The sequence below is a fragment of the Carya illinoinensis genome, chromosome 8 (genome assembly GCF_018687715.1).
Source record: "Carya illinoinensis cultivar Pawnee chromosome 8, C.illinoinensisPawnee_v1, whole genome shotgun sequence".
Taxonomy (NCBI): Eukaryota; Viridiplantae; Streptophyta; class Magnoliopsida; order Fagales; family Juglandaceae; genus Carya; species Carya illinoinensis.
In genome coordinates, this window is record NC_056759.1 from 37811582 (window position 1) to 37839204 (window position 27623).

A 27623-nucleotide genomic window follows, 5' to 3' on the forward strand; every position below is an offset into this window, starting at 1 on the left:
TTATGACACGTTATGACACGTTAAGAAAGTTGAAATTACAATTATACCCTTTACCCAAAAGTAAAATTGTTAGAATTTTAATTTCGATATTTTTATTATTTAGATTGTAATTTTAGACTTGTAGTTAGTTTTATAATTTTTATAGATATTGTGATTTTAACATTTATAAAAAATTATATTAAATTTAATCAAGTCAAACATGTTAATTTTAGGTATATTTAACCCATTTACATAAATATTTTGAAACGGGTCATATTGTTTCGTGTTAACCTATTTAGTAATATTCACTAATGGGTCAAAACGGGTTGACACGACACGACACGTTATATTAATGGGTCGTGTTAGGGTTTGAGATTTTGACATGATAAGCTTAACGGGTCGGGTTAGGGTTTACCTATATAGTATAATATACATACTTTGACACGACATGAACTCGATTTGACACCCTTACTTCCCACGTTGTGTACATTAGTTATGTGTCTATTACTTATTTCTTTTGCCACCATCTTTTTTAAAAGAAACTAAATTGGATCTTTTTTGACATTTTTTTTGAAGCCCAAGTCAGTTAAAAGGTCACGCTAGTCACTACTCATAACTCGAGAATCAGAAATACACCTTGAGCAACCTTCTAATGCCATGTTAACAGAAATATTCAAAGAAAAAATCAACGAGAATCAACCTCAAGAAAACAAAATGAAAATGAAGGTCAGATTGTAACAATACTAGCTCTTTGCGCGTTGTATGCATACTTCTATTACCATCTGTTCAATTGTGAAGGGATTGGCCATACAGAATAGAATCGTGACAATCGTCTATTTCTAGTCCCATATTGAGAAGGTATCGATGTGGATATGGATAGTTCTGAGTATAAATATAAAGCACGCAGGATTGAGCAACATACTTACCTGGACGGGGTCAATAAGTGATCACGAAGGCTTATGGCCTAGGTTGGTGACCTCCATTGCACATAGGAGGGGTGCCCGCCTAAGGTCTCCCCAAGTGGGAGAGCCTACGTCATAATTTGTGGCAGTGGGGGCCTGCGTTCGCGCGGCCCCTGCCTGGTATATATTCAAACTGTTTTATCAACTGACTTTCTCCCTCAGGTCTCAGCTAAAGAACTATAATAAATTCCCTGATCTCTCTATATATTCATAGATAAGGGAATGGTAAGAAAAAGGGTACAAGAGATCTATGGTGGATAGTAAAGATTGGGTTTAGCGTAGACAAGCTGGAGGAGACTCAAAATGGGAATGCTTCTTGATATATCTTAGGAAGCGGCTCAACTGGCGAGGTTGTGTACGTGCAGCAAAGTTAGCACTTGAATGCATTTTTTGAGCCGATCACCATGTGCAGCCATTGAAACTGGCTTGTTTTATCATGTGGTTAATAAGTTCTATATCTTGTGGTTATTATACAAAAAATCTATTTACAGGCTTGTTTATTGACGTTCATCGATTCAAAAGCCTTCCACATCAGTTAGTATAATAGAAGTATTCGTGTTTAGCCTTATTGTAAAACAACACGATTTCGACTCTTGTGCATGTAGCACACTAGCACTTCATTTCAATTTCACTGCATCAGTGAACAACAATATACGCAGATGCAAAATCACCAAGTTACCTGAAAACAGTACTAAAGCTAGAGCCAGTCAAGTGGTTACTCTTGCAGTCATGATCTTGTGGGGACGGCGGATAGTTTGAGAGCCATATTTTATAGCTTCTAGATGACAATGAAAATGCTACACCACATACAAGTAATTGCAATCACCTATTTTCTGTATAATGTCGGAAATACTCTGTTGTTTGTATTCTATTCTATTAAGGTTATCTCATCATGATGTTAAACAATCTCTCACTGTATTTCCTGACATTATGGTTAAAAATCAGGCTTGAAGACGGAAGGTTTCATATAATTTACTATTAATCTTTCAAATTCAATAAAAAAAAATGGAAAAAATTTTTAAGCAAACTTTGGGAAGGGTTGCCCGCCTAAGGTCTTCACACTGTGGGAGAGCCTGCGTCATAATTTGTGCCAGTGGGAGCCTGCTTTATCACGGCCCCTGCCTGTCGTTTTTAGTTTAAACTCTAAATCTGAAGCATGATTTATTATTGGGTTTACCAGACTTTCTTTATTGTATGAACTCGTGACTCGTGAGAGATTCCTATCCCAACACCTGTATTTCAGTTTTTCTCCTTACGGCAACAAAGCAAAGCCATCATTTTCTTGAGGGAAACCAAGCCATTTTATTATATGCCCTCGATAGTTGTCGACTACTACCTCTTTATGTTGTAGGTGAGTCTGATTTTGCCATCCCCTTTCAGGGAAGGTGTTCAAAAAAAGTGTTCCAACTCTCATCGATTCTCATCGGTTTAACAAGTCAGAAAACAGGATTGTCTACTTCTTTGCGTCATTTGGTTACTGGCCGACGCTCCCACCGCATTATATTTTGCTCAGACAAAAGTTTTTCTTCGTTTTCATGACAAAGATCAAGTACTAAAAAGGCTCTTATATGCACTATAGGGGGCGGTAGCTTTGGATTATTGTTGCGGTTATTGCCTTATGATATTATATGGTGGATTGCTTGGGGGTGGAAAGGTTTTGTAAAGCCCTTTAAGGAGCCAAGTAAAATTGAATTTTCTTCCAAAGATTGTACAACTCGAGGGGAATGGAGGCTGGCAAATGAGGACTTGCTATGTCCAATCTTGTTGCGGCCAAATTCCTAATCCGCCCACCAGGAAAAAAAATGAAATTGAAAAGAAAGCATAAGCTTTATAGTTCAGAACGCATGAAAGTAGATAGGCCTTCGACGTCATCTTGAGTTATTTGTAATGCTCTTTCAAAGTAGAGTAGGTTTCATCTGTTTTACGGCAATGATGTGCCAATTTGTCTCTGAACATTTCTTCTCTGTTAGAAATTAGATCAGACCACTCTTGAAACCACAAAACAATACCTCTTTTGCTCCCCACTTTGTGTACATTAGTTATGTGTCTATTACTTATTTCTTTTGCCACCATCTTTTTTAAAAGAAACTAAATTGGATCTTTTTGACATTTTTTTTTAAGCCCAAGTCAGTTAAAGGTCACGGCAGTCACTACTCATAACTCGAGAATCAGAAATACACCTTGAGCAACCTTCTAATGCCATGCTAACAGAAATATTCAAAGAAAAAATCAACAAGAATCAACCTCAAGAAAACAAAATGAAAATGAAGGTCAGATTGTAACAAAACTAGCTCTTTTCGCGTTGTATGCATACTTCTGTTACCATCTGTTCAATTGTGAAGGGATTGGCTATACAGAATAGAATCGTGACAATCGTCTATTTCTAGTCCCATATTGAGAAGGTATCGATGTGGATATGGATAGTTCTGAGTATAAATATAAAGCACGCAGGATGGAGCAACATACTTACCTGGACGGGGTCAATAAGTGATCACGAAGGCTTATGGCCTAGGTTGGTGACCTCCATTGCACATAGGAGGGGTGCCCGCCTAAGGTCTCCCCAAGTGGGAGAGCCTACGTCATAATTTGTGGCAGTGGGGGCCTGCGTTCGCGCGGCCCCTGCCTGATATATATTCAAACTGTTTCTGCATCGAACGGTCTCCTTTCTCTTGTTTCTTACTCAAGTTCGAGAAGCTGCACTTTCAAGGACCAAACATTTAAGTTAGGTCCAGGATTTAGAAAATATTGTATTGATTGATACGGCACAACTACTTTGAGGCGGTGGAATATGAAGCCAACACATTCTGTTTTGGTTTCCATCATTTAATTTGTCAAGCGACTTTAGCCTTTTCTTACCCCCGGCGGCCTCCTTTAACTTTTACCACCTACCAATCGTTCCACTTATCAGTCACAAGACAAACAAGTCCTTATATTCACCACAGAGGGCCCAACTCCACCTGAAGTTTCTTGGCAGTTGTTGTCTTTAGACCAGACCAAAGTTCCATATATTAATCATTATTCGATTGAAATGCTGAGGAAACAATGAATATTATTCCAAAAGAAAAGAAACAAAATTGTTGGAGTCTTGGAGAATCCAATAAAATATTCTCTGCATGCAGACATGGAAGAGTGTTGGAGTTGTCCAGAAGCTAGGCACCTTTAGCCTAGTACGTACTTGGTGGTATTATATATAGGTAATAACCAACATAAAATTCTATCACTCTCTTCCATACCCATGCAAAATCCAACCCAGTATTATTTTACGAAATTCTTGCTAGCATAGTCTGTGACACCATTTTCACCACTATATATTGCTGTCTTTGTGTCATGGAGGTTGATTCATCGAGGATTTCTCTCCGTCCGTTCAAGCTAACAGACGTGGATGATTTTATGTTATGGGCAGGCGATGATCAAGTGACAAGAAACCTAACATGGAAGACTTTTACCTCTAAGGAAGAGGCTTTGACTTTCATCAAGGATGTTTGCATACCCCACCCTTGGCATCGATCCATATGTATCGATGACCGTTCGATCGGCTTCATCTCCGTTTTCCCGTGGTCCGGGGATGACAGGTGTAAGGCTGATATAGGGTATGGAATTGCCACGAAGTATTGGGGCCAAGGGATAACTACCAGGGTAGTGAAGATCGCTCTCTCACAAGTGTTCAAAGATTTCCCTGATCTGGTAAGGTTGCAAGCTTTTGTATATGTGGAAAATAAAGCCTCCCAGAGGGTATTAGATAAAGCTGGGTTCCAAAGGGAAGGGCTACTAAGGAAGTATACCTTTGTTAAGGGGAGACTTGTAGATCTACTTCTCTATAGTGTTTTATCAACTGACTCCCTCCCTACAGATCCTCAGGGCTCAGCTTAAGAATTATAATAAATTCTATATATAGATAAGGGTATGGTAAGAAAAAGGGTACATGCAAGAGATCTATGGTGGATAGTAAAGACGGGGGTTAAGGAAGGTTGACATGATGCTGGGGGAGACTCAAAACAGGAATGGTTCTTGATATATCTCGAGAAGCGGCCCAACTGGTGAGGTTGTGTGCAGCAAAGTTAGCACCTTTGTTCATTTTTTGAGCCGATCACCATATGCAGCCGTTGAGACTGGCTTGTTTTATCTTGTGGTTAATAAATTCTATATCTACTATGATGTTCTTATTGCTTATTTTATGGAAGCCTTTCACATCAATTAATTTAAAAGAGTATCGGTATTAAGCCTTACATTTAAAACTACATGATTTCTTCTCTTGTGCAGTTGTGCATGTCACTATCACTTCATTTCAATTTCACTGCATCAGCGAACAACCATATACGCACTACGCAGATCTTGTGGGTACAGAGGATAGTTTGAGAGCCATATTTTATAGCTTCCAGATTAGAGTGAAAATGCTACACAAACAATGAATTGCAATTATCTTTATTCTATTAAAGTTATCTCATCATTTTATTTCATTCATCTATCCCAACCCTTCACATGTTAAACAATCTCTCACTTTATTTTCTGACATTATGATTAAAAATAAGGTTCGAAGACGGAAATTACTCTTTCAATAAAAAGGGAAAATAAAAAACTTTACACCTTGAAGTGTTATTGAGTTTGGAGGAATTTGACAAAAGAGTTATATATTTTACTTGAGTGAACAAAAAAACAAATCGTATCGAGTGCAATAATTTTACTTCATAATGCAACTTCCTCTCTCTCTCGCGGTATGAACATACAATGCAAACTATGAGCCAACTGTACAAAGGTGCTTCTGCAGTAATCAGACTGCAACAGCAATACATATATAATTTTTACACAAACCCTATCCCTTACCCCACAATCCTTTCTAGTATTGTTTTCATTCTTTCTAATTTCTTTGCCCCGGGGGACGTTCTTTCTGTCTATTTTTGCTTTTTTGGAAGATCTACAAAGAAACAGTGTCTCCCTATTCACACTTAGAAATGCGAGACACTTCAAGGTGTAGAATTCACTGGGATCTCTTGTGATATAGCAGAATCTGGCTGGTCCATATGTGATGGGATAACAAGCCGCTGCAGAGCCTTGAGAGCCACTGTGAGCTGTGCAAATGAGGGGCGCAAATTTGGATCTCTGGGAATTAACATGCAAAGAAAACGACCAATCAAACTCAATTTAGTAAAGGAGTGATAATTGAAAATGTATGCAACCATTTGGAATTCTTTAAACTTACGTCTGCCAACATTCCCAAATTATCCTAGCAACCACGGGATCCACTTCCTTGGGAATGTCGAGCCGACGATTCTGAAAACCTACTGCACCCACCACTTGCATTGGGTTCATCCCACTCCAAGGTAATCTTAGAGTAGCAAGCTCCCATAGAATAATTCCAAAGCTATAAACATCACACCTGGATATCCAACAGAAGATATAATAAGGTGATCTAACACGTTCAGCAAGATTGTAAATAGAAGTAAAATTGAGTTACTGCAATGCAGTATCTGACGGAGCTGTTGAGTTTCCCATTTCCAGGCTGCATTCTTTAAACCAAAGCCCAGACAGACAGAGGTTTTACAGGGGTTGTCACAACCAAAAGAAGATTTGACCCTAGCATATTTTTAATATGGCATTTTAGGCATCTTCCAAGATCAAGTAAAAAAGAAAAATACAATGTTTTTTATGTTGCCCACAGACACTCTCCCAACCTCCAGCCCTTGTATTGTATTTGATGAGTTACATAACTGTGGAGTTCTGGTCATCGTATCTTTTATGCCATAAAGCTAGGACTAAGACAAATCCAGTAAGGCATCAGAACCCTCATCCAACCAAGATTAAAACAGTTAGCCAAAACAGGCACACCTCACACTGAAGTTCCCCTCAAGTGCTAACTAGATGCACAAAACTGGTAAACCATAAGACAGCCGGAGCATGCGGTCTCTACGAAAGATTAATGGATCAAGAGCTAGCTAACTGGTATAATAACATAAACGAATATACCAAATAAAGCCGAAGATACCACATAGAACTATACTGATAGCAATAACAACTCACTTCTCATTTGAGTTTTCATTCCGGAGAACTTCAGGTGCCATCCACTCAGGCTAACAGACATATAAAGACATATCAGTATTTGATATAAAACCAGAAAGGGTGTTAGGTTAAGCTAATGAAAATTGTGTCATCCGAAAAAAAAAAAAAAACGTATGTAATAATAATCTCACCGTTCCTGCAGTTGATTTGGACGACAAGAAGGTGTGATGCTTCAAACGAGACAGCCCAAAATCACATACCTGCATGTAAGTAGTGTGGTCTTCAGAAGTACCTTAAATACCACCTAATTTTGACTAATAACTATAAAGATTGTAACTATAATGCAAGTGTGATCATGCCTCAGTTGGGGAAAAATGGAAAAGGGATCTAGTAATTGTTTCATTCTTCCAGTTTTGGCAGGCAGAGTTTTTGCATGCCTAGGAGCAGGATGCGATGCCTGGTTGAAACAAGATTTCCAATTATATGTTCTTAAAACCCTAACTTTACATTTCCAATTAATGATTAAAAAAAGAAGAAGAGACTTCATAACTCTAATGTTTTTCCCACCATCTAAGCAGCCCTAAAATCCTTAGTATGGGGACGTCTTTGCCTTCTTTTTCTTTTAGCTAGGAATGAGAATACTTAAAGGAAACAAGATTTGTTTTCAGGTCTGCTGAGGAAAGAAAGTAATTCACTAGAGTGTCTCTTGACGGCATTGCTATGCAAACCCATGCCATGCTATGTACAGGTAAAAAAATTAGAACACTTTTACATCTCCAGCAAGTAGATCATGGTTCACTAAGGTCAAAATAGAGCCATTCACTCCGACCACAAGCTCCCTGATCCAAAATCAACAGGCTTAGATTTAGATATTGATAGCTAACCTCCAGATAGTTCAAGCTCAAGCAAGTTCAATTGAGTGAACAAAGAACATAGTATGAAGCCTGTTTACATTTAGCACTCAGTTCCCACAAATACCAGAGACCTTTCGTCAGTTGGCCATGGGGAGTCTGAAGTTAATGTGTGATACCCCCATATGATAAAATTGAGGGTAGGTGGTGTATGGGATCCCACATTGCTTGGGAAGGAGAAGTTCTTGCTCTTTGTAAGGTTCCAATTGTATCATTGACTAATCTTTTTGGAGTATAGGCCATGTGGTTTGAGCTTTCCATTGGGGTGTTACAAATGGTATTAGAGCCTATCTCATCCAGAAATGTGGGACTTGAACTGTGCCACCTACAACGGACAGGCCCGACGAGGACGTCGGAAATTTAAGAGAGGTAGATTGTGATACCCCCATATGATAAGATTTGAGGGTAGGTGGTGTATGGGATCCCACGTTACTTGGGAATGAGAAGTTCTTGCTCTTTATAAGGTTCCAATGGAGCTCCAATTGTATCACTGACTAGTCTTTTTGGAGTATAGGCCATGTGGTTTGGGCTTTCCATTGGGGCGTTACAATATGTCCTGTGTTTAGATGATACTTAATATCACAGTACATTAGCAACAATGGCTGGGTTAAAGTTGGCAGTAAAAAAAATGTATGGCATAAAGAAATATCACAGAACATTAGCAACATAACTTGGCTGGGTCAAAGTTGGCAGTAAAAAAATGTATGACATAAAGAAATGAACATACAGTATATGACTTAAAAGTAGCAACTACATACAATGCAATGAATTAGGAAAATAAATGCCGGAAACAACCAATAAATCCAGTCATAATTAGCTCAAAAATTTGAGTGATATGCGAAACTCATAAAGAAACTCAATTGCTACTAATCAATATGCTAACCTTCACATTCCAGTTCTTATCAACCAAAAGATTTGGCGACTTCAAATCCCGGTGAACAATTGTAGGTCTGCTGGTATGCAAGCAATTCATGCCGCTTGCCTGCAAGATGACAAGAGCTTTAAAAATGTGGATGGATTCAAATTCTGTTTAAAGAGAACACAGTAAATGATGTTACCACATCAAGGGCCATTTTTATTCTGCGCTTCTCATCAATTTGAGAATGAGGACGATGAATAATGCGATATAAGCTTCCCCTGAAATATAAAATTTAGGTAACACAATTTATGACGCGAGGGTCGGACATATAAACAATACAAGCATTTACAAATTGATCGACACAAGTAAATTTGATGCGACTCACTATATGAATTATCTTACAAAAAATAAACTCACTATATGGCACAGAATTTATACCTTGGAAGAAACTCAGTAATTATAGAGAGGTTTGGAGGACGAGTTACAGCACCCATGAAAAGAACAACATTTGGATGCCGCAGTGTACGCATTATCCGTACCTTATATCACAGGAGAGATTAAAAAAAAAATGCAGGTCAATGGTTTTGGATTGGTTAGTTATTTTTCCGATAAAAAAATGATTTTGGATTGGTTAGAAAGTAAAACCCATAAATCCAAAGCACGGATGCTATCTTTTAACTTCTGTAAGCATGTCAAGAGGGATGATCACATACCATTTTTTGCAAGCCAAAAAAAGAGCTGAAAAATAATTAAGTAAACAAAATGAGGGTAAATGCAACTTGACCCCCTAATTTTGGTATGCCATTCCATTCTATCACCAAAAAGTCCCCTCTTTAAAATTTTTGTTCTGTAGTCTTGCAGAATTTGTGATGTGGGGATGTTTTCTTTTTATAAATAATGCAAAGTTTTATTGAAGGCACAAGAACACAACCCAAGTACACAGGAAGTATACAAAAGGATACACCCAATTCGTGTGAGGTGGGGATGTTAAGAATTGAACATAAATTGATCAATGAATACTGAATTGGTAGTGCTATCAAATCCTGCTCCTAAATGACACTGCTGTTACAACTACCTCAGACACCAGACATTAACAACTTAATACAACCACCACTACCAATAATGTTTATTTTCCAGTGTTTTTATTTGTTTAATTTTTTTGGTTGGTGATTTGGATACTCTCTTTTTTCTGGATGTGATCTGCACAACATTATTTTACCATCTCAGGCAATTCACTATTTATACGCCCAGTAACATTTCTTCTTCCTATTTGGCAGGGTATGGTCCAGATATGAAGTGTCTAAATGCAAGGCTCTGATTTTACTTTCTTTTATACTCTTTCTCCTTCAATCAAAAGAGCAGTGACACATGGGTATTTAGAGAAATAGTTCTTAGCTTACTTCACTTTTGAACTCAGCCAAAGCAGCACCTGAGAAGTCCTGATCTAAGAACTTCTTCACAGCAACCTCCTGTAGTTCAAAATATACCAGACCAAAATTATATTATCAGTTCTCCATTGCAGTTTTCAAAAAGCTTCGATGCTAAAGGTTAAACATTAAAGAACTAATAACACTTTAAGACATCGGGAGTAGAAGACAAAAGGAAAACAACATATAATTCTTCCAATTTAAACCAACAGAGAAATAGGAACTGTGACAATGCTTAGCAACAGCATGTACAACAGAAAGGAAATGCAGAACTCACCGTGCCATTCAAATCAGCACGATAAACCTCACCATATGAACCTGTACACACGAAAAATGAATAAAAAAAATACACAACAATCTACAAAACAAAAGGCTATTGCTATGCAAGGATTCATATAAACAAGCCCCTCCACCCAATAGTTACTTTATAAAGTGTAATAATAGCATAGAGCTATTGTAGGAAGATGCACCTTTCAACTCATCACGGGGATTTGTTTTAAAGAAAATTATTAATCTACTACATAGTTAGTACACAATTATTACTTAATCAAAAAGTTAATACACAATTATTGCATTGCCAATGGTCTTTAGACCAAATGACATTTCCTACAACAAAATAATGGATGGAGGGTGTGGTTTGGTTTATGAGTGTGTGTGTGTGTGTGTGTGTGTGTATTTTATTTGTAAACCAGAAAAGGAGTTAAAATCAACCTATATGCACTACCAAAATCACCAAATATAATAAGACATTGAACAAGCCATATGCATGTTACCTAGTCCAATCCTTTCACCAATATCCAGGTCTTCCCAACGAATTTCACATTCCCCTACATCCACATCATAAAATATTTGATCAACCCTACTTGTGCAGGAATCAACAGATGAGCTAGGACTTTCTGGATCCTTCAATTTTAAATCAGTCCCCATAAATCTATCATGCGTACACTTTCTACGATCAAGGAAACCAATTTCTTTCTCTTCATGCTTTTTAACCACATCCACCCTGTCACTGCGAGATTCCTCCTCATTCTTGGAGTGTTCTTCCTTCAAATCAGCATTCAGGCCCTCAACCAAAGGCAACCTGTTAAACTGACTCGTGGTAGCTTCCAACATTGAACCAGCGACATCGACAGAACCTGCTGCTTCACCATTTATACTGGACTCATTTGAATTACCAGATGATTTGAAACCATCACCATACATCTTTCCTAATATAGTAGAACCAGAGGAAGCAGTCGATGACAGATTATAGTCATTAGATTGACGATTAATTCTTGGAAAGAGACCCTCCATATAATCGTACTCCTTTTTCCCAGGGACTTCATTGCAAGCATATGGATTCTTCCATGGTACAGGAGGTCGACCAGAGACAGAGATATTTTTTGGCCTTGGAAGCTCACCAGCTTTATATCCTGCAGGTTTGTTATGCACAGAAGTTTTGCCGGTCCCATTTATCTGGAATGGATTCAGATCAGCAAAAAGGTTCTTTAAATCTTCAGGACTATTTTGGTTATATGGAACTACATTGTGGTTCATCCTCACACCATTACTGACTGATGAGGAAGGAACATCTGCCTGATTGGTAATCGGCCTATTAGATGTACCAGAAGAACCAGCAGATGTATCGCCCCTTGTACCTGGGAATAGAGGCATGAACTCTGCATTTTCAGAACTTGACCTTCTTTCCAAATGTGAACTACTTTCTAATGCACCATTTTGACTGCTGCCTTCACCAAGTGCAGGCTTTGGTTTTAAGAAAGCAACTCCACTGATATTAGAGGGATGAACAGATGGGATTTTGTTTATTTGTGAATTTCTGTATGGCTTAAACTCAGTTTCCTTCGTGCTTAGAATATCAACCGGTATAAGTGATCCAGGAGCTCCCATTAGATCGACCAAAAACTCGCTGAAGGCAAAAAATATATATTAGATTTGTGTAGAAGGAAAAAATACGTTAAGATTTATTCTGACAAATTAGGAAAAGAAACATTTTGCACATGCATATCATGAAGAGATTCTTTTTTTTTTTTTGTAAGTAAAAGAATGCATCTCATGAAGAGATTCTGTATTGCATATATGAGAGAACAACGCGTGGAACATTCATAGGAGAGAGGGGGGAGAGAGAGGGAGACGGAAGCAGAGAGAGAGGGAAGCAGAAGATGAGCACACAGAGAAAAGCCGTAGATAAGATCAATCTGAAATTTTTGAAGTTATTTGATAATTATTTCTAAATGAGGGAACTACTTCTAACAACTCACTTTTATAGTAGTTTAGAAAAGAGCAGAGAGAGGAGGTTAAGATCGATGAAATTCAGTATCTAACTTGCCACTGATGATTAAGAAAGGAACATAACCTAGTGACCATAAAAAATAGTGAGTAAAGAGATCAATTGCTGGATATTCTTCCCAAGCAAATCCCTCTTTAGACAAAATTTTCAAAGTTCACGATTTGTTACTCAAGTGGCTTTATGCTTAAGACAACAAATTATTAATGGATAGAGAAGTGATATTTGTAATGACCCTCACACACACACTGATCATATACTTCTTCAGTTTCAAGAGGAATATCCACAACCAGCTATGAATATAGATGGATAAGTTAAGACTAGCTAAATATTAATGCATTTGGATCGGAGTTCACTTTGCAAAGAATTTCCACTTTCAAGGTCTAGCGAGTTACTTGAGGGACCACACATAAATGCTACTTTCAAAGTGATTGTTATATGACCCAGCCTTGCTTTTTCGAGACAGATAATATAGATATTGTCTAGGGTATGGTTACATGTAAAGATAACATTTGGTGAAAAAGTAGAAGTTGGGAGGAAAAGTAAGTTGAGGGAATGTTAACACTTTAATCAAGAGGAAATTATAGAAGTAGAAAAAGCTTGGAATAAATGCTTGAACACTAAAGCAAAACTTACATGCACAAACAAACATAAGCTGATTGCCTCAGTTATAAGAACAGCACTAAAAAACTAATGGGCGAACAAAAAAAAGCAGGAGTCATAACCTTTCATCTTCCAACTTTATTATGTTGACACAATCATCCTCAACGCCTGTGTAATGACCTTTTACTAGTCTACAAGGCATCCTCATATTGTCAGCTAATACCTGCATCAACACAAAAAGTAAAAATAAAAATAATACATCTCTCTATTGACCCCATAACCACAATATTAGAGGAACTTCATATAGATCATTAGTGATAAAGGTACAATAGGAAAAAAAAAAAAACACTTAACAAAAACAAGAAGAATCCTTAAATTACAGTCTTAAGTTTTTATACAGAATATAGGTGTAAATGGGTCTTGATAATATCCTGCACTATCATACTTTCATCATTTAACTAACTACTCGCAACATCATGTGTGAGGAAAATTGGACATCTGTATCCCATAACAGCATGACAAATCCAATTTTTCAGAAGACAGAACAGTTTTGATAGCATCCTAGAACAACATGAGTGTCGTGTTTGATGTATAAATAGGGTGCTGACCACCATATGAAGACGTGCAGATATGGCTACATATACTTGTGAGTAGACTAAATGGAAAAGATGATGTTTATTTATGTTTATAAGTGCCTGTCTGCCCGTAGAATAACTTACAGAGTTAAATAACAATGAATCTAATTAAACTCTATTTACAAACTGTAGTGCACTTTGAAACCACAAAATTGTTTAGGAAGGTACATTTTATGCATGGAGACCAACTTAATCACTTTGCATATTCCATTTATTGCCTCTACCATAGTTTTATGTGAAAGAACATACTTGTCTCACAATGTAATTTATGCAATGCTCACTGACATTGTGGGCATAGCAAAAATTACTTTTTGCCTTTCATCAGGGAAATGATGTTTTGGACATCAAGAAAAATAAGTGACAATGGGTGAGGAATGTAGTGATTAACTGGCAATAAATTAATTACAGTTGAATTTTTATTTTGAAAATTTTAAGGTTAAATAAAGGCAGAACCTATTTAAGCGTTCAAAGTTGTGTCAAAATCGGGTTCACAAGGATGTTCTCAACTAGAAACTGGCATGCCAACCGTTTCCAGGAAGAAATATTCTCATATAGATACACAACACACACACACACACACAGAATGCAAGTTATCAACAAAACTTAATGGCATGTTCTCTACGTCAATTATTTTTGTGCTTGATTTTTTTGAACTGACGACCTAACCCAATCCCACCCACCTCCAAAAATAATACATGCTTTTTGAGGAAAAAAAAAAAAAAACTAAATTTCCAGGTTAGACCAGATACTTCATGAGAAAATCATCTTATAACAGATGAACTCATAAGAAACAGTTATTTACTTTACTGTAGTACCACACTATGGATGCACACCAAGTAACTGAGCTACCCTGCCACAAGCAACGAAGATGGTACTGCTTAAATTGGCAATTTTTAAACTATAGAATGTGCATTCTAAGAGAAAAAAGTACCCATATAATATTATAAAATTATAAACAAAGCTAGAATTGAAACTTCAGAAATGGAATTGCAACAATAAATCAGATAAAAAAGATATTGCCCATAAAGCATAAAGTCTATAATTAAAGACATATGGCTAACCTTGAAAAGTAAAGCACGATGTCGAGAAAGGCCAACATTTATGAACCCGATAGGCAACACACTTGTGTGAAGAGATGTCCTCAACTCTGTTCTCCTTTCCATCCAGCGCGCTAGCATAATATTAGCATCCTTCACAGCCCCACCCATGTGTCCGGCGACTAATTCAGCAAGCCTTTGTACCAACACACCAACCTCAGTGACAGGGCAGTCTAAAATAATGCATTGTGCAATTTGCAGTAATTCTTCCAGAGCAGGATCGATTGTTCGATTAACAATTACAACTTCAAATCCAGAACTCCCAGTGTTTGCTTCAAGATCTGCTAGAGAGGGAATCTTTCCTTGCTTTGCTGAATCCGTGGAGAGCCCATATACGTCATAAAATCCATCCACCACCTTATCCTCATAGTCAAGCACATTGTATTCCTTGTGAACCAAAGAACCAAAATAAGCCCAGCCAAATAAGAGAAGCGTGAATACATTTTATTTAAACTAGAGTTTGCAAGCAAGAAAAACATGTTCAAGCATTAACATAAAGCAAAGATCTAAGGACACTATAGTTGGATGTTAAGTTTTTGAAACCATGAAAGTCTTCCTTCTTCCACCTCTCTCTATAACTCTGTGTGCTGGTCAGAACCTTGTCATCTCTTGCATACTTGGGAGCATGCATTTTGAGTTTTTTAATGAACATTCCATCTCTTACATATAAAAAAAACACCACTATTTCTTGATCACATGCAACTTTTGAAAAACTAATAGAAAAATTTAAAGGTCAACTACGAAGTAAATAACCCAACAAAAGTCCAGTTCAAAGTAACTAAACTGAGCAAAAAAAAAATAAACACAAATGTTTACCACTACGGCATTGTTCTCCAGATTTACCAAAATTACCACTTTCTAGAATGGAATGCTGTCAGAGAAAGAGCTTGGATACCATTCTGCTCATATGCAAAATAGTTTTACCTAAAGTAATGTCCATAGTGCAATGTTATTCCACTTTGTCCCAATCAATACCATATTAATTAGATGTTCCAGAAAATTATTAAAAGCCAACATATCCGTATATAAATCACAAAAGCCCATTTAACACCATCTGATAATCATACTCACAAAATGCACAACAAGATTAAATAACCAGCTAGAGTTGCAAATGGAAGTTTTAACCTTTCTTCGACTTTGATCCCCAAGAGCCCAAATTCTCCTTGCATAGCAGAGACTAATACATAATTGATACACTTCCATCTAACTAGCACTACCCAAATATCAAATCCCTTTGCAGAAGCAGACAACAGTAGCAATTCATCCAAAAAATTGTCAAAATTAAGTAAAATCATCCGAATGGAAGAATACATTATCACCTCATAGCATTCATGAAAACTTGGGGAAGATTCATGAAAGTTAAGTTAGGAAAGTAGAATTGAAGCTCCTCATTTCGCATGAACCAAATTCAAGAAAACTTCTAGTTCTTTTAGGCTGTGTTTGGGTAGTGGTATTCAATATTTATCATTACTTTTCACCTACTTTTCACTACTTTTTACTACTATTCAATATTTTATTATTATTTTTTCACCACTTTTCACTACTATTCACAGATCATCTTAAGATCACCTCACTACCCAAACATAGCCTTAGCATAAATATCCATTGGAAATGAACTCTTTCCCAACTAACAATACCACAGCATTGTGGCTTGGAGCAATCAGTAAACAATTCTATTTTGAAGTTGAGAGATTTCATAAGAACTACTTGCAAATAACTGCTTACTACAGAAATTATATCTACTACTTTGCCCAAGCAACACTGCTACCAACTCAGACCACAAATACTTCAATACAAATCACCATAACCCAAGCTAGCATTTTTTTTTTATTTCAGAAGCAATTGAAAATTGTATTAAAAAAATTAAATAATAATAGGAAAATGGACAAAAAAATGGAAACTCGGCCCATTAGAGTCCATCAACTAACCAAAGGAACAAAGTATTAAAAAGAAGTTTTAAGCTCCTCAGGCTTCCACTCAGGATCCTCAAAATGTCTATCATTCATTTCCCTCCACCACATCACTATAAACAAATAGGAATCATCATCCACAGTACTCAATAATTCTGTAGGTTCTCTATGTATGAATCAGATTCTGCCCCAATCTAGCTGCCGATGAACGAAATTTGACATTGTGCACTTATCAACATCCCTTCAAATCTTATAGACAGCAGGTTAACTATCATAAATTAAGCCCATACAGTACAAATCCCTACATGCAACACGCAATCGCGTCTCATTGAATAACCCCTTAATTCACATAATTTAAAAAAAAAAAAAAATTCCAAATAGTATGTAAGATCACATAATTAATAAAAAAAATTCCAAATAGTATGTAAGATTGAGCAGTAAATTAGCTAACATATAGCAACACAAAACCCAACACAAGTAGGCAATTATCCAAAGTCCCTAAATGAAGCTCATTTAGTACATTACACAACATGCAATTTCCAATCACACCTCCAAGAGCCGACTTATCTCTAATTCAAAAGTAATTAAGCAAACTTCAAACAGTAGGCAAAAAAGAACAATAAAATGCCTGACTTGCACCCATCCGATACCCAATACATAAAAACTCATAATTAGCTACGAAGAAAGAAGGAAAAACCCCTAACTAACCATCAATCACAACTAAATCACTACAAGACCAAAACTTAATCGAATTTGAACTTCAAGATTTTCACTACAGTGTAAAACTCACCCAATACTGCCTCGACAGCGACTCCGCCGTGACCTCTTCCTTATCCCTCGACAACTCAATCTGATGACCTCCCAAACTCAACAGTGTCGCAGCGCGGATCTGATCCTTCTCCGGATCATCGCGGGACTCCGAGTTCGACGCGCTGATCGCTAGGGCCAGCTGAACCTGGAACTCCTCCTCCGAAGAGATATAGTCCGGGCGATTAGTTGAGGTGGCCGATGGCACCGGACCCGCGGCACTTAAAGCCGGCAACGGCGAAGGTGGCTGCGACGAAGGACTCACGGCAGCTGCACCGGAGCTCTGGGCGTTGACGGAAGCCGCGCGGTGGTCGGAGGCACACGATGCTGAGGAAGAGGTTGAGGTGGGAATTTCGTGGGATCGGTTAGGGTCATGATTGCTCCCTAGGTGAAGCTTCTTGAAAATGTGCTTCATATCTTTCTAACGCCCACCCTTTCTCGCTCTTGCCCGAGCTCCCTCTCTCCCTCTCTCTCTTCACTTTCTCACTGTTCCACCAAATTTCCCTCGTTTTCTCTTTTATATCTCTTAATTTTCCATCAGTTTCTCGTAGTTTCTCTCCGACTCCGTGTTTGTCCTCGGTGGTCAAGAGAGAAGGAACTGTTCGGAGAGGAAACTTAACGCGGTGTTGCGGTGGCATCTTCATGCATACTTCTATATAGAAAAATATTTTAGCCTCATACAAAATAAACCGACGCAGATTTTGTAAATTTATTTTTATATATATAATATTATAAAATAAGATTACTTATCATTTAAATTTTCATCATTTTCTTATTATCTCATGATCTGATATTAAATTATTAACAATTATTTATTATATTTTACTTATAAACTTATTATCTAATGTCTTATCATGAAATGATAAAAAATAAAATAATGAATATATTTTTTAATATTATATTCTTTAGATTCATTTCCATTTTACAATAATGAAGTTTTTGAAGCCTCGTTTGGTTTTATAAATTATCTGATCTCATCTCTTTTAATTAATATAATTTTTTAAAACTTTTATACAAAACATAATAAATAATTTAATTTTTAAAAATTTTAAAATAAAAATAATATTTTAATAATATCTTATTTAATTTTTAACTGATCTAAATAATAAAATTGTTTTTCCGTAGTATTGTTATCAGCCTCGCTGAGTTGGGATAAGATTTTTCCCCGAGCTGCATAGGGTATGGCTTGGATGGTATGGTAAGCATGAAAAGTAATTCACCAATAATAATAAAGAGACGGCTTGGATTACGTGGTGTAACGGTCCACGCCATCAAGGGCCAAGGCTCTCCAACTTTGACATGGTTTGTGATTTCCCATGGCTAAATGGCGACTAATTTAGTTTTTGTTTACCCAATAAATTACTCCTATTTATTTAATATTCGTGCATGAAAAAGAATTTGTATAACATCCAGAGCCTTTGATATTACAATTTTATTATGGACATATTGAAAGTTCTTCATGACTAAATCTAAGTTATGAAGAAGTAATAAGAACATATTTATGTATTTTTGAAGTATGGATGATATGATATTGTCATTATATTACAACAGTGTTTGTCTTTTAGACACTTTACCACAAATGAAATTTATATACTATTCATGTACTAAGCTTATATGGGGCTGTACTTTTCCCTTTTTGGAATCTAATTTCATTCCAAGATAACTCTAGATGATGTTGCTTAGACATAATCATTTCTTCAGGTGAGGTAAAATTTACCCAACTGCCAAAAAAAGAAGAAGAAGAAGCAAAGACAATCCAACTCATCCAACTATTTTACATACAAACCACATATCGAGTCTCTAGAGATTACTCTAGAGATTCTTTCATGGCCATTTTGGTTGGTGGGTCATCATAGAACAAGCTCAAAAATAGGTTTGTTAACAGTCGTGAAGTTTGGTAAAACATTAAATAAAATTGGTATAGGTAACTCTGATTTTATTTGTGGAGTTAATTTGAAGGAGGAATGGTGTTATTATTACTGCTGGAGTTTCACTCAATTTAACCAATCTGTGAATATGTATGGATGACAAATCTGCATCCTAGAATAGGACCTTCACCTTCCTTTGTCCATATCTAAGTAGATTTTGACATTTCTAAAGAGAGGATAAGAGACTATTATTATATTAAGATAATTCCTCAACCACCATAACTCTATAAAGACATTTTTGTTTCCATTCACTAATTAATTTCATAATCCCTGAAATTAATTGGATAATTAGCTTAACCTCCGTAAGGAGAGAAGAATTTTAAGTGAAAATTTTATGAGGATGGTTCATAGATAAGTTAATTTGAAGGAAACAACCATCTCGGAAGCCATTAAAAAAGAAGCCATTGGAGACGGAGGAAAACATAAAGGGTACATGCTTAGACAATTTTATGGCAGTCAAAAACCACCTTGATTTCCTCCATGTGCTGACTGCAGATCAAGGTAAGTGGAGATGCCTCCGTGGGCGAGAAGGCGACCAAACGGTACAAGCGTTCTAGTTCTAGGAGCCGAGGCCCAAAACCATTCCGACAAAAATTTCTATTAGGCCATTGGTCGCCTCATCTGGAGGCCAAGATCTCAAGCAATTCTCTTTTTAAGGGAACTATAAAGCTGAGATTCACAATTTGAGTAACATAATACATTCATGTTTGAAACAAAGCTAAAATTCTTCAAATGATCGTTGACATTTAATATTATCATTGCCTGAGCATTAAATTTCCATTGCTTATTTGTATTTTCTTTCAGAATTATGGAGAGTATTGTTTTACTCAGTGTAGGCACAGAAGTACAATTAAAACTAAATCCCGACTTTAATAATGAATATTAATTGCCTTGGAAAAAAATGAGTATCAAGTTCCTCCAGAACCCCTTCTTGTTTTACAAGCGGTGCACTACAACAGCATGCACCGTCCCACAAACATATAACACCCAGTCCCCCATTATTAGAACACTAAACACAATCCCCTTCTGAAAACGGCCCAAGTTATAAAAGTAGTTGAATTATTTCTCATGTTGACTACTTGCAAGGTGCACCTAAGCTGCATAAGGGAGATCTAAAAAAGCTGGAGTTAGTGCAGAGGTCGCCAACTGAAAGTCTTCGAATATTTACGAAAATGGAAGTAGTCAAGGATTCTAAATCCCACACTGACTACTTACTATATTTAGTACATATAATGAAGATCATAAACTCTATTACTCTAAAAAATGCTTATTTCCTCGGCAAGTTCAGAGAGCCTTGGGTACGTTTAGGCACACCATTAAGCAGCAGTTGTTGACCATCTACATATAGATCATAGAAATATGGAACCTTTTTTAAAACATGTGCAATCCATGAAAGAGAAAAGAAAAGAAAAAGGTTACTCGAAAGCGAAACTACTCGCACCCATCAACGTGCACGAAACTGTCACTGTATGGTGATACCACCGATACCTTCACAAAGGTGGTCAAAATTTTCTTTTCTTTTTACCATAATCGACAGACTAGCGGGAGAGGAAGCAAGTTTTATGAATAAACCTGTTAGGAAAAACACTCAATCATCATATATGACTGACAGTGGTAAGTAGGAGATTCATCTCTATCCAATTATCACGAGATAGATAATAATACACTCTTTTTTTGGTGGGCTGGGGGGGCGGGGGCGGGAAGCCAATAAAAGTAGAGGAGAAGATATATAGAAAGGATACTGCAACCACATTGTTTCATTTTCCCCTATTTCGTCTCCGTGAAACTGTGACCCATCCATCTGTTTCAGAAGCCACCTTGGGTCCAGAGTCATCGACTGGCATCTCTACTGGATTCAATTTCGAACTTGAATCTGGTGCATCCACCAGTATCATATTTGATGAATCTTCATTCTCATTGGCGTCGTTTGCACCAATATCATTTTCGCTGTCATCGTCATCGTCATTCACAACCTGGTATGGGATAGCAAAGAAAGAGGAGATGTTATTAGACTAAATATTTTCCAGTTCTAAAACATTGTTAAACGTACATTTTATTGAATGGTGGCTTGATCTCATTGAGCAAAATAGATTACCTTTTGGTCCTTTTCCACCAAATATGATTATACATCCAAATGACATAATATGGTATCCATATGGAAAATTCTACTTAAGACACATAAAGGTGGGAAAACATGTCAGCAGTGGTTCATCCGAAGAAGATCCAATAGAAAAGAGTCCATGAAAATCTTTAACCATCATAAGCAACAAGAATAGTGGATTTTTGTCGTAAAATAAAAGTTAGTAACATAAAAATTTCCTTACATAATTTATTTTTCTTATATCATGAAGCTTATGGCCTTGTTTGGTTACATAAATCATCTCATCTCATCTAATTATTACAACTTTTCTAAACTCCTACACAAAATACAATAAACAATTCAACCTTTTCAAATTCCAAAAACAAAAATTATATTCTAATAATATTTTATTCAACTTTTAATTTTCATTTCATCTCATCTATGTAACCAAACGAGACCGTTTCTACCAAACGTCTGTGGGATTGCCTGGAAACACTAATATTTCTTAGAACAGTTTCCAATGAAGTAATACAAGGCACCACAGCCTCTTATAAGAAAATCCAAGAAGATGGGGGACGACCATGACCATCAAATATTTCCCACCATCTCACAGGGTTTAAGAGCATTAAGACATTAGAAGGTAGAGGTAAACAAAGAACAACCCCTTATAAGACAAATTAATTATAATTAAGGTAAATTAGAATTAAGACAAACTAATTAAGACAAATGGTTTAGATCAAGAGTTCTGCATATGATTACCTGTCTGACATGATTAACTGCAACTTCCTGACAACTGGCTTGCCTCAGCCCTTCAATAGACTGAAAATTCCCTTCTAAACATTCTTCATGCATAGTCATCAGTTTAAAGGCTATCTGTGTGGTAAGAGAGTGCACGCACAAACACCATACAAGAAATTGACGTCAAAGCTACGGAAATCATGACAAATTGATTAAAACTTAACAACCACGAACATGATATACAAATCTGTCTACTTATGCATGTTCAATGATAAATTACTCATACCAGGGTCTAAATTCCTGAAGATTGTGAAACTGATACTAATAATACATCTTTCAAACTGTACCTTAAACCTACGAATTAAGTTTCCTAAGCTTGAGAACAAAGGCAAATCTAGATTTTCAGGCATTGACACTCCACGAGCAATAATTAGTGTAAAGTAAGGGATCCCCCATGGTTCCAATACATTAATGCTAACCCAGTCACATGAAGTGTCAACATATCCATGAAGAGACTTCTATCGTCATTTTTAGTAAAGAGATTATCATATCATACAGCAACGACATCATTTAAGAACCATAATGAAAATGAAGAAATTACTTCCAACACCAAGTATTAGTATATTATATTATATATATATTAAGACTACTACTTATCAAAAAAAAAATATATTAAAACTACTAAAACAAGGGAATTGGGGAAAGGATGCCTGAAAACAAGAAATGTGTACAAGCAATGGTTTATCTTTAATTTAAAATAAACTTATCCACTTTGATCTTCCCTGCAAATTATGTTCTGATTAATAATTAGAACAAAGAGATACATCCGTGTGATCTACAAATTATTACAAAGTCCTTTCCCTTTCATACAAAAAATTAAAGAAGGCCTTTCCCTTTCTAATTAATTTTATTAATTTTAATTCAGTATTAAGATTTTGCTTCCAAATAAGCATCACCCCTAAATAATTTCTTTATCAATCTGTTCCATAGATTCTCTCCTTCTTAATAGATATAATAGATAGCTTTTCAATAAGTATGTTATTTTTAACCATAAAAAAGTAATATAATGTTGTTCTGGTACACAAAGTACACAATATATCCACCTAACTAGCAAAAGGAAGAAGTTCAAGAAACTCTTGAAAAGAAGAAATATAAAGAACACCACTATTTTGAATTGCAGCAATTCAAGCTGGAAGAATGTGGAACATACTTCCTCAATACTGCCATCCTCAGCCTCAGTATTGAGAGACAGCAGAGCTTCATCGAGCGTATTTTCTAAATCATCTATATAAAGCGGCTCTGAGGAAAACAAACCAAAGAAAAATATTTTATCGGGAAAAAATTGAAATCACAGTTCAATGAGAAATTCATAACATTAGGGAAAACTTAACTAAAAAATACTCTACAAATAAAACTTACATAGATCAAACATCAATTACATCCACAATAAAGTACAAATAATCAGAAAGATTGTAAATAAAAAATCACCTAGATCATAAAGCTTAATCAAGCGCAAAAACCCAATCAATATTTTAATGCTCAAGGAAATTCACATCATAAAGCACCTATCAATCCTTAGTTTGCTTAGCAATGTCATGAAAAAAAAGTACATTAAAAAAAGTACTTAGGTTATCAACAACAAATCCCAATCTAGTGAAAATAACCCTATCAAGCCCAATAAATCAAAACCAATTTCACTACAAACTTACTACAATGATAATTTAAAAGAAAAACTTCCATTTAGTTGCTTAATCTCAGTTAAAGCTCAATATAACTGGTAAAAATAAATTATCAATTCGCTCATTTCTGCCCAATCTACCACCACTCAACCACGTTTCCACACAGAACTCGAAAAGCTAAAACAAAGAATTCTCCAGTTTTGACGCTCGTTCTAAGAATTAGTTTGCGAAATTCAATCATAAAACTCATTCACTGCCACAAACAAAATGGCTTTGTGAACAAAAGTTTTAGTTTTAAAACAAATTTGTGGTTTAGTAGAGAATAGAGCCTAATCTTTTTAATATTTCATCAAACAAAAGAATCAATGATATAAGTCGATCTACTCAGATGAATTTGTGCCAAACTCTAACCCAAATCAAGAACAAAATAAAACATAAATACTTTTTTTTAAAATAGGATCAAGGTTTCCAAAATCCTAATTTAGTTAAGGCAGCACGAACTGAATAGAGCCGATTCAGAATCGCAGCAAGTAGAGAGGAAGTACCTCTGGACTGAGTGAACCAGGAGATAATATCGGAAGCAAGTTGGTCGGCCTTGTAGTGCGAGTCCCGGCCGCCCCACTCATTCTCGACTGCCATTCGGAGCGCCGACCAGCGAGAGAGGACCAGATACACGCCCTCTCTGAAAATTGGCATAGCCTCTGCCGTTAGCTCTCTCGGAGAACCACCATCCATTGGTCTGTGTCCCTTGTCTCTGTGTCTAGAACCCTAAAAAGCTACCGTTGCCTCTTATAGCGTGGGGATCCGGTACAGTGGTACTTATCATACTCAAATTGACCCGACTCGACCCAAGACCTGGATCTAGATCCAGTCACCATCTTTATGCCTAAACGCCACTTGTCAATCATTTAGCCCAAAAAAGCACTTCCCGGCCAACAGTAAACCCCTAACAGTCCGCCACGTAATCCGACACACCCAAATTCTGCTCAGAAATCAGAATCATACCACGTTTCGCTTTCTCGAATCTCAATCACCTACGTGTCCTATAGCCGCATTGCACCATACACGTTTTATAATGCTTCAGAACACTGCAATTCTCACAAGATTTTGATCATCATTTCATGTTTCTCACTTCTCAAACAGGTGCGTAAAGAGGGAAAAAAATTAAGAGAATGAGACACCACCACCAGCAACAGAGACCTCAGCACGAACCAGACCTCAGCACGAACCCATCAAGTATGGCGATGTTTTCCCTATCGAGGGAGAACTTGCGGGGAAAACGGTGGCCCCAAGGGATGCGGCAATGATGCTGACGGCTGAGAACGAAATGCTTGGGCATATACAGAAGGGCGGTGCCACCGCAACCATGCAGTCGGCCGCCATGCGCAACGAGAGGGCTGGCTTTGTGGGTCATAATGACGTGACCGACTACGCTGGCGACCGCGGCGTGAGGATCACAGAGACCGATCTTCCAGGGAAGCGTTTAATCGTCGAGTCGGTCGCCGGGCAGGTTTCTTTTCTTTCTTTTTTCCCCCTACTTGTTCTTATTTTTTGGTAGCCTGGTTGAAATCTCAGGATTCCAATTGACGTAAGTACAGATGATTTTTTCAAGTTGTACTGTTTTAGTTGAGATGTAGCATTGACATTGATCTATGAACAACAAATTGGGTGCCAAAATTAAGCCCGAAAACTGAAAAGAATAGTCATCCAGTTTAGAAGGAAAACAGTGTGCAACTAAATTGAAGAATTGAAATTAAAAGAGCACTTATTTGTGCTCTCTCACAACCACGGAGGCACAGATGTAGAGAAACAATTGTAAGGTCGATTTCTTTAGTTGATGAATGAGTTTTTTATTATAGTTTCGTGGTGGAAGGACAGGTTGTCGATCAATTTAGTCAGCGCGTTCCGTCGGCACCACCCACCCTTTTTGAAGAAGGTGGTTGTGGTGGCGGCGGCGGCCAGGGTGATGCAATCACTATTGGTGAAGCACTGGAGGCCACTGTCATGACAGCCGGAAGCAAGCCAGTGGAGCAGAGCGATGCGGCAGCTATTCAGGCGGCCGAAGTTAGAGCAACAGGCCGCACCAACATAGTCCCTCGTGGGGTTGCCGCCGCCGCTCAGTCGGCGGCAACTCTGAATGCCAGGACAACTAGGGACGAGGACAAGACAAAACTTGCTGATGTTCTTGCGGTAATAGACGGATATATGATGAGATAACAAAAAATAGAAATAAAAGTATATATTCATCTGATTGGGGGGCAAAATTACGTTCTTTTAAGTGCTATATATATGGTGGAGTGGTGGATGATAACGTTTTGTTTTTTTGTTCTTTTATTTTATGGCAGAATGCTACTTCGAAGTTGCCAACGGATAAAGCGGTGACACGCCGAGATGCAGAAGGGGTGACGGGTGCGGAGATGCGCAACAAGCCAGACCTGACAACACATCCGGCAGGAGTGGCGGCTTCCATGACTACGGCTGCTAGGCTCAACCTCAATAAATAAGCAACTAAATTTTGTTTAATTTCTTCTATAATGCCATATATATATATCTGCCCAATCGAAGAGACATGGAAAAGCTAGCTAGCCAGAGATATACTGTCGATCCTTTTGTTTCGTTAAATTTATTTTCTTATATATCCTCTGTTTTAGACGGCTTTAGTAGTAGTGTGTCTCCTTTCTTGTGCATTAATCGACGAGTATCAATAAAGTATATTATTATATAGTCTAATAGGATCTGATCATGTTCATGTTTCCTTTACATGTTCATCTAAGTATCCATCAGTAGTCGTACCACTTTCTAATCATGAATCTGTATTGCTCCTGGTCATATTTAGCTAACTCTCTTTTGCATTCCGAAGAGGCAATGTCAAAACGAATGGAAGCTCTGATGCCTAAATAGAAGAGTATTGGCGTTGGATTGGTTATCTCAAATTCTCAATTTTTTAAATTTAAAGAATATGTAATTTTTTAAATTTTAACTAATCACTTAACATTTAAAATATTATTATTTTCCATTATTTATATGTCTTTAATTAATTTTTTATTTTATTTACCTAATCTTCAATAATCCCCAACAATCGTATTCATTTTCACAATCCAACAATCTATAATATAATAATCTCATATGTACATAGATAGTAAAATCTCATATGTACATAAAAATTCTATACGTATAATTTATAAAAATCATATATTTATAATATAATAATCTCAAAATATAACAAAATAACATATAATAATCTATAATATTGTTTATCTCACTTTTAGTTCCTACTTAGAATTGTTAATATTTTATTCAACGTGTGTCTTGGAATTTTTATCAAACACAAGTTCTTCACACAAGTAATCGGCTATGCAGGAAAACACCCGGTGATAGGGATAAAAGGAGTGGACAGCAGTGAAGAAAATATAATAAAAAATAGATTTAGACTTGCTACAGTATACTTCATATTTGAAAAGAAGAATAAATTTACTGTAGCTCATATTTAGGATGAAAATAGTTTAGCTGATTCAATATGGAGTAAATATGATGATATTTTTCAAATTTTAAAGATGATAGATTTAGCTAATTCAATGTGAATCCTCTTTTTAGGGCACCAAATAGCTTCCCTTTCAGACCCGAGGGGCACCAAAATACAGAGAATTACGTACTTGGTCTTGCTGGGCCCAACTGTCTTCTCCCTTTTATGGGTTTTATGGGGTTGACATGCCTAGAAGAAAAGATAAAG

At 36.8% G+C, this 27623-nt stretch overlaps 4 protein-coding genes and 2 non-coding genes across 7 annotated transcripts; 4 read left to right on the forward strand and 2 right to left on the reverse strand.

Moving 5' to 3' along the window:
* The first annotated feature begins 897 nt into the window (after positions 1 to 897).
* On the forward strand, positions 898 to 1058 carry LOC122274914. Its single transcript, XR_006228450.1, has one exon. It is a non-coding gene; the product is annotated as a U1 spliceosomal RNA (small nuclear RNA).
* A 2345-nt stretch (positions 1059 to 3403) lies between these two features.
* Positions 3404 to 3564, forward strand: LOC122274925. Its single transcript, XR_006228461.1, has one exon. It is a non-coding gene; the product is annotated as a U1 spliceosomal RNA (small nuclear RNA).
* Positions 3565 to 3985: 421 nt separating this feature from the next.
* On the forward strand, positions 3986 to 5135 carry LOC122318249 (uncharacterized N-acetyltransferase p20-like). Its single transcript, XM_043135453.1, has one exon. The coding sequence runs from the start codon at positions 4269 to 4271 to the stop codon at positions 4809 to 4811; it is 543 nt and encodes a 180-aa protein (XP_042991387.1). The 5' UTR covers positions 3986 to 4268; the 3' UTR covers positions 4812 to 5135.
* Positions 5136 to 5552: 417 nt separating this feature from the next.
* On the reverse strand, positions 5553 to 18107 carry LOC122318248 (serine/threonine-protein kinase EDR1-like). Its single transcript, XM_043135452.1, has 13 exons — positions 17452 to 18107; positions 14716 to 15138; positions 13142 to 13242; positions 10906 to 12038; positions 10410 to 10450; positions 10106 to 10174; positions 9144 to 9244; positions 8905 to 8983; positions 8730 to 8828; positions 7127 to 7195; positions 6957 to 7006; positions 6139 to 6315; positions 5553 to 6038 (listed from the first exon to the last, which is right to left on the reverse strand). The coding sequence occupies exons 1-13, from the start codon at positions 17881 to 17883 to the stop codon at positions 5903 to 5905; spliced, it is 2910 nt and encodes a 969-aa protein (XP_042991386.1). The 5' UTR covers positions 17884 to 18107; the 3' UTR covers positions 5553 to 5902.
* Positions 18108 to 20246: 2139 nt separating this feature from the next.
* LOC122319004 (pre-rRNA-processing protein TSR2-like) lies at positions 20247 to 25066 on the reverse strand. Of its 2 annotated transcripts, XR_006244985.1 has the most exons (6): positions 24439 to 25066; positions 23425 to 23513; positions 22236 to 22349; positions 21139 to 21369; positions 20838 to 20934; positions 20247 to 20734 (listed from the first exon to the last, which is right to left on the reverse strand). XR_006244985.1 is itself a non-coding variant. In XM_043136857.1 (5 exons), the coding sequence occupies exons 1-4, from the start codon at positions 24626 to 24628 to the stop codon at positions 21154 to 21156; spliced, it is 609 nt and encodes a 202-aa protein (XP_042992791.1). In that variant the 5' UTR covers positions 24629 to 25066; the 3' UTR covers positions 20247 to 20934; positions 21139 to 21153. The 2 variants fall into 2 exon arrangements, 1 of the variants encoding a protein (XP_042992791.1); XM_043136857.1 differs by having other exon boundaries at positions 20247 to 20934.
* On the forward strand, positions 24969 to 26623 carry LOC122274715 (late embryogenesis abundant protein D-34-like). The gene is made up of 4 exons (XM_043083724.1): positions 24969 to 24983; positions 25065 to 25403; positions 25772 to 26083; positions 26239 to 26623. Exons 1-4 carry the CDS (start codon positions 24969 to 24971, stop codon positions 26395 to 26397), a joined length of 825 nt encoding a protein of 274 aa, XP_042939658.1. The 3' UTR covers positions 26398 to 26623.
* Positions 26624 to 27623: the final 1000 nt, after the last annotated feature.

What these genes read in the sequence shown, in the direction of transcription:
- LOC122318249 (XM_043135453.1), top strand. Translation starts at nt 4,269, where the DNA reads ATGGAGGTTGATTCATCGAGGATTTCTCTCCGTCCGTTCAAGCTAACA.
- LOC122318248 (XM_043135452.1), bottom strand. Translation starts at nt 17,883, where the DNA reads ATGAAGCACATTTTCAAGAAGCTTCACCTAGGGAGCAATCATGACCCT. An exon ending in CGCTGTCGAGGCAGTATTGG is followed by an intron (nt 15,139 to 17,451) that starts GTGAGTTTTACA and finishes TTGGTTCACAAG; the next exon opens with GAATACAATGTGCTTGACTA. An exon ending in ATAAGAACTGGAATGTGAAG is followed by an intron (nt 7,196 to 8,729) that starts GTTAGCATATTG and finishes ACTTACATGCAG; the next exon opens with GTATGTGATTTTGGGCTGTC.
- LOC122319004 (XM_043136857.1), bottom strand. Translation starts at nt 24,628, where the DNA reads ATGGATGGTGGTTCTCCGAGAGAGCTAACGGCAGAGGCTATGCCAATT. An exon ending in CTGGTTCACTCAGTCCAGAG is followed by an intron (nt 23,514 to 24,438) that starts GTACTTCCTCTC and finishes TGTTTTCCTCAG; the next exon opens with AGCCGCTTTATATAGATGAT. An exon ending in CAGTTAATCATGTCAGACAG is followed by an intron (nt 21,370 to 22,235) that starts GTAATCATATGC and finishes ATCCCATACCAG; the next exon opens with GTTGTGAATGACGATGACGA.
- LOC122274715 (XM_043083724.1), top strand. An exon ending in TCGAGTCGGTCGCCGGGCAG is followed by an intron (nt 25,404 to 25,771) that starts GTTTCTTTTCTT and finishes GTGGAAGGACAG; the next exon opens with GTTGTCGATCAATTTAGTCA. An exon ending in AACTTGCTGATGTTCTTGCG is followed by an intron (nt 26,084 to 26,238) that starts GTAATAGACGGA and finishes ATTTTATGGCAG; the next exon opens with AATGCTACTTCGAAGTTGCC.